Source organism: Aethalodelphis obliquidens, unplaced genomic scaffold (assembly GCF_003676395.1).
Source record: "Aethalodelphis obliquidens isolate GAN/ISIS:26980383/991018 unplaced genomic scaffold, ASM367639v1 scaffold30, whole genome shotgun sequence".
NCBI classification, from domain to species: Eukaryota; Metazoa; Chordata; class Mammalia; order Artiodactyla; family Delphinidae; genus Aethalodelphis; species Aethalodelphis obliquidens.
The window spans coordinates 7988059-7997322 of NW_020837974.1; the positions used below are offsets into that span (position 1 = coordinate 7988059).

Below are 9264 nucleotides of genomic sequence, written 5' to 3' on the forward strand. Positions count from 1 at the left end.
TGGTGTTTCAAAGGGCTTTCAAGTGGCTGCCTTGGGGTGTGTTGCTATCTCCTCCATGGCCCTAGATGCTGGATTTGGGGGTACGCAATTTACAGGCCCACGTGTGGGGAGCCAGGGTGAGAACCCAGAGGGCTGTGGAGAACTGTTGTGACGTTGGTGGGCACTTGGGAAAAGGCTAGCAGATTTCACCAGAGTGGCCTTGACGTGGGAGGTGGCACTTGTGATGGACAGGCAGGGAGGACACCCAAATCGAGGGGCAGCACGTGCACAGAAGAAGGGCGACAACCTGTCGGGTCAGTGGAGCAGGAAGCCGCGGTGCTGCGGTAGGGCGTGCGAGGTGGGAGGCGGATGACCGTACTGTTCGTAAGAACAAAGCCAGGTCTGGAGGGATGCTTCCCTAGGTGATGCTTGTTCTCTGATGTCAGGAAAGATTCGGGTGCAGCCGACAGAGTCTGCAACCATACTTGGAGTGAGGGGGCCCCAGCCAGGGAGGACGTGCCCTCCACCCCCTGTAGCCCCCCAGCAAGTATGCACTCACTGATTGGGGTGCAGGGTCGCCCTGGGGCTCTGCGCTGGCAGATCTGCTGGCCCAGTGCCAGGGCACAGCCTGGAGGGATCCGGGTGAGGCCTGAGCAGTTATCAGGTGGTGGGTCCAGCAGAGGCCAGCTGGCCCTGCCAGGCTCCTGCCGCCTGTGCCCAGCCACCTCTGCCCCAACCTGGGAGACCCTGCAGCCCTGGGGATCCCTGTGCAACCTCCCACCTAGAGGAAATGGTGCTTCCCCGCTGGGCGGAATCCACCAGCGAATCGCACACTGAGGGTTCACTGTGGACCACTGCTCTGGGCGCTGGGGTTATAGCAGGAGACAAACAAGGAGCTGACCTTCTAGTGGGGGGAGGAAGATGATAGACATAATCAATGAATAAGTGAATCACATGGCCACTTAGACGGTGCTAAGTGTTATGGGAGTAAAACAAGGCAAGGGGACAGGAAGAGCAAGTGGAGGGGTTAAAGTTTTAAACAGGCGGTCAGGGTAGGCCCCACTAAGAAGGTAACATGTGGATGGAGTCTTGACAGAGGTGAGGGAATGAACCATACAGACGCCCAAGGGAAGAACGTTTCAGGCAGAGGGAACAGCAAGTGCAAAGGTCCTGTGGTACAAACGTGCCTGGAAACCAGTACAGCTGGAGCACAGTGACCAAGGGGAGGGGCGGGAGGCGACGAGGTCGGAGCGGCAAGGGGGAGGCGCGGCAGGTGGGGCCTGGTACGGCTCTGGCTGTTGTTACCCTGAGGGATGCGGGGGCCTGTAGGATTTGGACAGAGGGTGGTCTGATCTTACTGTTTAAAAGACTCTCTGGCTGTTGCTTCGTGACTAGATTGAAGGGGTGAGGGTGGAGGAAGGGAGGCCAGTGCGGGGGCTGTTGCCACAATCCAGATGGGAGGTTGCGACCCGGACCAGGTGGTGGCAGTGGTGAACCTGATTGGATTCTGGATCTATCTGGAAGAGAAAGCCAAAAGCAGGACATGTGACAGATGAGATGTAAGGAGTGTTGGAGAAGGGCAAGGATGGCCCCAGGGGTTTGGTCTGAGCCACTGAAGAATGGCCTTGCTTCTGCTCCTCTCAGCCCAGAGGGCCATGGGACTGGGGCTCCTGCTGGGGCGAAGCAGACTGTGGGGCGGTGTGGGGGGGCGGAATCAGGCTTCAGTTCGGACCCGTTAAGTTTGAGACGTCACTTAGACAGCCAAGTGGAGGATGAGCCCAGGAGAAGGCGTAGACTGGGGATGTGCGTGCATTGGAAGGTCATCGGCTTATAAATGGCGCCCGAGGTGGCCAGAGTGAATGAGAGGAGAGAGAAAAGCGTGCAGGGGCGGCGCACTGGGCGCAGCACCATTCAGACCTTAGAGGGGAGAAGGGCCAGCACAGGAACCCGAGAAGGAGCGGCCAGCAGGGCAGGAGGCCCGGGACAGTTCCCTGGAAACAGGTGCTGATGGCTCAGTAAGATGAGGGCTGAGAAAGGAGGACGGAGTGAGGTGTGAGGCCATCAGGGACCTTGGCGAGGACGGTTGGTGGAGTGGGCGTCCAAGTCTGACGGGGAGGGTTTACGGAAGTGGACACTCGAGACGAGGCACCTTCTTCAGGGAGTTTGGCTGGAGGGGTCAGTGGGGTCAAGAGAATGGGAGGGTGTGCATTTCAGATGGGAGGATAATGTGCTTGTGTGCTTGTGGGGAGAAGCAAGGGCCGCAGGACATGGAGGAGACTTGCTGAGGACGCACAGAGCGAGGCGCTGGCATCTGCAGGCACAGGGAGGCATCTCTGGCCGCCCGTGGGGATACCCGGGCACAGAGGTGGGGAGGGGGCGGGTGTGCTAGCGGCTCACCTCCCCTCAGATCCTTCCAGGCACAGAGACAGTGCACATCTCCCGCCTGGCTCGCAGGTGGCTGATTTAATAAAGGGGTCCCCCGTGTTCGGGAAAGCCCTGGGTACGACACCACCCGATCGCGATTGGGGTACGTTTGTGCATTTGATCGCCCTGCACTCAGAAATCAGGCCTTGACCCGCAGTCGTAGTCCTGTCTTCTTAAGTCTTGACCTTGACGTCGCTTTGCTTTCTTTCTCCCCTCTGTGAAATTGAAATGCACCCCCTAGAAAGCCCTTCCCGGATTCTCCCAGAAGGACGAGGTCCCATAAAGCTTCAGACCCACCTGACGTGGGCCACCTTTCAGAGGCGAGGGGTCTCTCTCCACCACCCCAGCCCCAAGCCCCGCGCTCATCCCTCTGTTGCCCCTCCCCCTCCAAGACGCAGCCTGTCTCTCTGCACAGGCTTTTCCCCGGGTTGCAGACACTCCATCCTGCAGCATCTCTTGAGCATGCCGCCCCCCCCATCTGGCATCCGTCCAGAGCGGGCTTGTCCCCACCTCTGCACCCCTACTGCTCCCCCGCTCCGCCACGACCCTGCCCGAACGCTCCAGCCTTTCTTGAGACCCCGGTGACCCCTCCTTACTCACTGACGGTCCCTGTTCAACTTGGTGTCTTAACACGCTTCCTCCTGATCTCCCCGCTGCTTCCTGCTACCTCTTCTCCGGGTCTTTTCCGGGACACTCCTGAAAAGGTCAGCATCCCCAGAAGTTCTGGCCGTTCTCACGCAGCACGCTCTGGGCATCCACGTCCGCTGCTGGGCGCTCAGTCACCCCAAGACCCGGAGGTCTCCGCAGCCTGCGTCTGCAGCCTGTGGGTCCCGCTCCCCGCCATACACGTCCCCTTAGCCGTTCCACTAGCGCTTCAGACCTGCCATAGCCCAACCACCCAGCGGCTCGCCCCTTCCCCATCTGGGCGGCCACTTCCAAGCACGGGCCTACCCTCCTAGGTTCTCCGCAACAATGGGGGTCACGACTCTTTCCAGGGCCTTCTACTGCCTTGCCCCAGGGCCAGAATTCAAGCCCAGGTCGGCCAGACTCCAGCTCAGGACCCTCCCTTGACACCAAGTGGCCACCCAGAGACGTGATCCCAAATCTGGGTCTGCACGTTCCCGCCCCCAGCAGAGGAGACGGAAGGAAGTGAGGGGAGGCGGGGCCCACCCAGCGCCTTCCCGCAGCCTTGCCCCATCACCTCCGCTGCCCCGCCTTTGCCCGGCTTCTTCCCGGTGCCCCACGGGCAGCTACCCCCGCACGCGCCGTGAGGGCACGCCAGCCGGCCCTCAGGTTCACCCAGAGCCACCTCTTGGGGAACAGCCACCGCCATCACTCAGCCGTGCACCCCCGGAGGTCTCCTCAGCGGCTCACCTGCTGCCTGGCAGCGTCTGCAGCAGTGGCTGAGGCCGGCCCTCTAGACCAGCCTAAGCGAGCGGCCTGGCACCCACTGGCTGGGGCAGCCTAGCACAGAGGGCTTGCTGGCAGGGCCGTCACACGTGCTCAGGGTGTCACGTGTGCCCGGGCAGGGACCTGGATACCCACCCCCCAGCACCAGACAGGTACAGACATGCAGGGAACCCAGCCTGGATGTCCCCTCGTCTCCCCTCCGCCCACGGACGGCTCCTGGAGCTTCAAGCCGCTCCTTACCCAGGGGCCTGCCGAGGAATGGTCTCACTGACATTTTAGCCAACGTTTGTGCCGTGCTTGGGTCCCCTCGGAACCACGCTGCGTGCACACCTCCCGGGACTGAGCAGCAGGCCACCTCTCCACGGGCTCCCCGACCTCCACCCCGTCCCTTGTGTCCCCGGGGCCCTCATCCCTCAAGGTGGGAGGCTGCCCACCTGAGCCCTCTCTGGGCTCCACACCTGCCACTCATCCCCGGGGTGGGGGGGTGGGGGTCTGTCCACCCAGAGCCATTTTTGGACGTGGTCCTGTTTGTGGCTGTCCCTATGGACGCCCGGTGCCCAGAACTGAACCTGTCGCCTCCCTCAGTCCAGGTCCTTCACCTCTAATAATGATGCCCTCAGACTTCCCCGGCAGTCCAGTGGTTAGGACTCCACGCTTCCACTGCAGGGGGCGTGGGTTCGATCCCCCGTCAGGGAACTAAGATCCCACATGCTGTGCGGTACGGTGGAAAAAAAAAATTTTTTTTTTAATTTTTTAAAATTAATCGTGATGCCCTCTCCCTACATACACCTCACCATGACTCCCGTCCACCTTCCTCCTGTGCATGTGGGATGGTCACCAAGGCCCCGTCGCCCAGGCTGGCGGGTGATGACACTTGGGGGGCCTCTCTGGGCCTCTCCCCTCTGGGCTCTGCTTAAAGCTCCTGGAGGCCCCGGCCCTGCCAGCCACGCTCCTCCCCCGTACCCCAGCCCTGCCCTCGGCTCCAGCCTCTTTCCCCAGCCCCACTGGACCCCTCACTTCGGCCAACACCACCTACCCGCCAGGTACAGAAGGAGCTCAGTGGTGTCTGATGGAAGAAATCCACTCAGAGCCTGAAGCGGGGAGACCCTGATGTGGGGAGGGCTTAGACAGAGTCGGCGGTGCACACCCTGGGGTCTGGACGGTCCCAGGCCGGGAAGCCTCGGTTCCTCCATCTGTAAAATGGAAATCATCTGATCTGACTGATGGGACTGTCGTGAGGTGTGTAAAGGGCTGGGTGTGCAGCAGGCACCCAGGAGATGGAGCAGGTGGGGGTGAGGCTGTCCAGTGAGCAGGCCACACCGTGAGGGGTGAGTCTGCCCAGGAGGGCCCGGGGCCAGTCTCCTGGCACTGCCCACAGCCTGAGGCCTTGGGGCATTTCTGAGGCAACAGTGCCCCCTGGTGGCCACCCAGTCTACCCCAAAGCACAGCACTCCAGGCCTCAGGCCTCAGGCCTCTGCTACCCTCTCCGCGGCTCTGAGCAGGGTTTACTGTCGCCATTTTATAAATTAGGCCCAGAAAGGGCAAGTCGCTGCCCAGCGTCACACAGCCAACCAGAAGCAGGGCCAGACCTCAAACTCGGGTCTGCCCAGCTGCCAGGCCACCGCCGTCCGCCCTGCCGACAGCAGCTGAAGGCGCCCACGGGGGCTGTGCTGGGAGACTCGGCAACATCTCCCACCCTCCAGAAAGGCAGGAAAGTCCCCACACAGAATTATTTTGGATTCGCTTTGTTGTAAAGACACCTGGCACCGGGCTGGGAGAGAGGGACAGGCCTGTGGGCCAGGGGAGTCCTGAGGGAGCTGCTCCACCCCTAACGCTGCGCTGAAGGGGGCCGTGCAAGTCTGGTGTCAGTGGGAGCCCTCACTCCCCCGGCCCCTGCTCGGTCTGAGGGAGGCCGGCCTGCGCCCCTCTGCACCTCCCTTACCTTTCTCCCCACTCCTACCCCCACCACAGCCTCTCTCTGGTCATTATCCCAGGGCATCAGCCCTGGAAGAAACTTGGGGCTCATTGGGTTCAGCTTCCTTGCCCTGCTTGACAGAAGCAGTGAAGCCTGGAGACGGAGAGGGGCTGGTCACAGCGGAGCCGGGGAGGGGGCTGCCCATTGCTCCTAAATCTTTGACATGGGCCCCTTCCCCTACTCAGAGAATTCCATGAGCAGCTCATGCCAGGAGTGCCCCACCCCTGCCGGCTGGGCTAATGCTGGTCCCTCGGGCAGGGGCACAGGCTGTGGGCTGGGAGGCACAGAGCCGGGAGAGCACCGCGGGTCCCACCAGGCTGCCTCTGACGGCCACGTCTTCCTTTGGCACAGGGCGCTGTGCAGAGCTGCAGGTCCACGTCACTGAGGTCATGGCCACAGCAGCCGAGCAGAGGGACCTGATCGCCCGCCTGGAGCAGGACCTCAGCACCATCCAGTCCATCCAGCGGCCGGACGCCGAGGTGAGCCCACCCCCCACCCCGCCCCCTCACCACCTGCCCAGGGCTCTCTCGGCCTCACTGGATACGGCCCGTTCCTCAGGCAGCTGGTGTCCGCCTGACCCGCCCCCCGCCCCACAGGGACCGTCACCTACAGCCTCTGGGTTTCGTCTGCTCACTTCATCACAAAGGCCCAATTCGGGATGCCCAGCCACAGGGCACAGGGCACGAAGCCCCCTGCGTCCGGGTACTGGCTTGGACCTCTGCCCTGGGAGCTCTGGGCGAAGCAAGGCCGGGATTATCCACCCATCTCACAGCTAGAGGACCTGAGGCCCCGAGGTCAGGGAAGGCTGGAGCCCTAAGGACCCTTAGAGGTCATCACATCACCCACCTCATTTTACAGATGAAGAAATGGGGCTCAGGGAGAGAAGCTGGGCTGGCCCAGGGCCACACAGCAGGCTGGCTGGCAGGGCCCGGTTCGCCTGGCCTCTGACGCCCGTCAGGGCCAAAAGACCCGGTGTGAACCCCACCGCTGAGCTCTGTCCTTGGGGTGAACCTGGGGCCCAGCCTTATCTTCAGTGGCCCACATGAGGCATCCTCTTAGGTCCTGCCACCGCTGTGCCCAACCCCTGCCTCCAGCCCGCCCCTCCTGCTCCTTGCCCCCTATTTGCTTGGCCCCTGGGAGGCTGTGCTCAGTGCCCAGTGCAGAGGCGCCCCCTGACCTCTTCCTCTCACCTGCAGGGCGCAGCTGAGCTCGGCCTGGAGAAGATCCCCGAGCCCATCAAGGAGGCCACCGCCCTGTTCTATGGTGAGGAGGGGCCTAGGCAGTGATGGGCAGGGCGGGAAGGGAAAAGAGGTGGTATGGCCTGGGCCCTGGGCCCTAAAGAGCGCTCTCCTCCCTCAAAGGTCAGGCCTCGACGCCAGCAATGCAGCAGAAACCTAAAAGAGGGGGTGAGCCCCCCACTTGCCCTTCTAGGCCTCACCCCCCCACCATGGGACCCTGACGCCCTCGGCCCTGCCAGAGGCCATAGAAGGCTGGTGGGCATTGGCTCCCTGGGGAGGCCTCAGCCCTGAGATGCAGCCAGAGGGCTGGAGGGGAGGTGCCTCCTTGGGTGTCGAGGCCAGAACCCAGGGCTGCTGGGCCAGGACACGGTGGCGGTGGTAGGGGGTACCCAGTCCCCTCCGTGTCCCTTTGCTTCCCCCAGGAAGTGGGGGCCCAGTCTGACAGATACAAGGGTCTCAGATCCAAGTATAGAACGAGGGGAGGGTCACTGGCGCCTGGCCCTCGGACAGTGCAGGCAGGAGGGGCCCATCTCAGGGACACCCCCCTCCCGAGGCCCCTATTCTCATGCCCCACCCCTTGCTGCTCCCCTGGCCCCTCTCCCCCTTCCCCGACCTCTCAGCATCTTGTGGCTTCCACCCCATGGCACTTGGCCTGAGCTCCCTCGGGGCTGGTGACCTGAGGGCCCACTGCTGAGCTGTGCCTCCCACTACTCCAAGCCGCTGTCCCCTCCCTCCTAGGACCCTCAGCACCAGCCAGCAGCACCCTCCCCGAGGGCCAGGTGGACTCGCTGCTCTCCATCATCTCCAGCCAGAGGGAGCGCTTCCGGGCCCGGAACCAGGAGCTGGAGTCTGTGAGTCACATCCTTCTCTCCCCTACACTCCTTGGACCTGAGGACACCGTAGAGGACACACAAGCTTGGGGGAGAAAGATGTGTCACAGACCATAAACCTCAGTGGGATTAGATTTGTTCTGTGCAATCAGGGAGGGCTTCCTAGAGGAGGTGATGCCACGCTGGGCTTTGAAAGAAGATTCAGACATTCAAGGTAAAGGAGTGAGTGGAAACATGGGGCCAAGGAGCCGGAAGGGAGTGCAGGGACAAAACAGAGAGTCACCAGGCAAGGTCCCTAGTGCCAGGCTGGGGCGCCACCGAAGGGTTTAAGCAGGGGACCAACACTGCCAGGATGGATGGAAAGAAGGTCACTCAGGCAGCCAGTTCAGGACAGAAGCCTGGCCCAGGAAGACGATTTGGGGGTGGTCACCATCATCCCGGAAGAAACATCTCAGTCAGGTGGGAGTTAGCAGGGGCAGGTCCCAGGGAAGAGAGTCTTTGAACCCTATGAAGAGGAACAGCGTACAGATGCCAGGAGCTCTGTGGGGTCTGAGAGAGCTTGCTGGCTGCCAAGCACTCAGCTGGTGGCCCTCCTGGAGGAGCCCCGTAGGGAAAGGGGCAGTCTAGTCTGCAAAGGTGACCGTCCGACTGCACGTGAGCCTTTCACACACACTGCCTCCTTAGGGACTCTGCAGACCCCCCCACACCCCCTGCATCCCACAGAGCCAGCCCAGGTCCCCCGATCACTCTCCCAGTAGAAAGAGGAGTCAAGAAGGTTTCTGTCTTCTCAAAGAGTCACGGCTTGAGTGGTTGGAGGAATGTCTAGACCCTTGCTCTCCACACCCACAGCTTCCCCCACGGGGTTTCCAGGCTGCGGTCCTGGGGAGGGAGACATTCACTGAACGCCCACTGCGGGCCAGGCCCAGTGCTGGTCCGGTGACAAGGATGGACCAGATCCAGTGGGACCCTCTGTGATGTGGGCTCTGGAGCAAGAGGCTTCAAATGAAGGACCGTCAGGACTGCTCCCCTCACAGCTGCCTTCATGGACAGTGGACAGGGAATACCCACACGCACCTGGGGGACAGGGGACAGTCACCGTGGAAGGCTAGACAGCCCTTAAAAGAAGGTCTTCAAATTAGATCAAATAGGGAGGAAAGAGTATTTATAATAGTCTACCTTTTGCTCTAAAAATCTAGACTTTTTACCATGTACTTGTATTAAGTCATGGTAAAGGACACATCACTTAAAATCTACCATCTTAGGGCTTCCCTGCTGGCACAGTGGTTAAGAGTCCGCCTGCCGATGCGGGGGACGCGGGATCGTGCCCCGGTCCGGGAAGATCCCACGTGCAGCTGAGCCTGCGCGTCCGGAGCCTGTGCTCCGCAACGGGAGAGGCCACAGCAGTGAG

General features: G+C 61.7%; 1 protein-coding gene across 4 annotated transcripts in view; it reads left to right on the top strand.

Moving 5' to 3' along the window:
• CUX1 (cut like homeobox 1) overlaps positions 1–9264 on the top strand; it is a 372932-nt gene that overhangs the window by 356862 nt on the left and 6806 nt on the right. For all 4 annotated transcript variants that reach the window (XM_027126068.1, XM_027126069.1, XM_027126067.1 and 1 more), the window contains 3 exons: positions 6140–6267; positions 6985–7051; positions 7765–7877. In XM_027126068.1, the coding sequence (XP_026981869.1) occupies positions 6140–6267; positions 6985–7051; positions 7765–7877 (308 nt within the window). The remainder of the gene's footprint in view (positions 1–6139; positions 6268–6984; positions 7052–7764; positions 7878–9264) is intronic.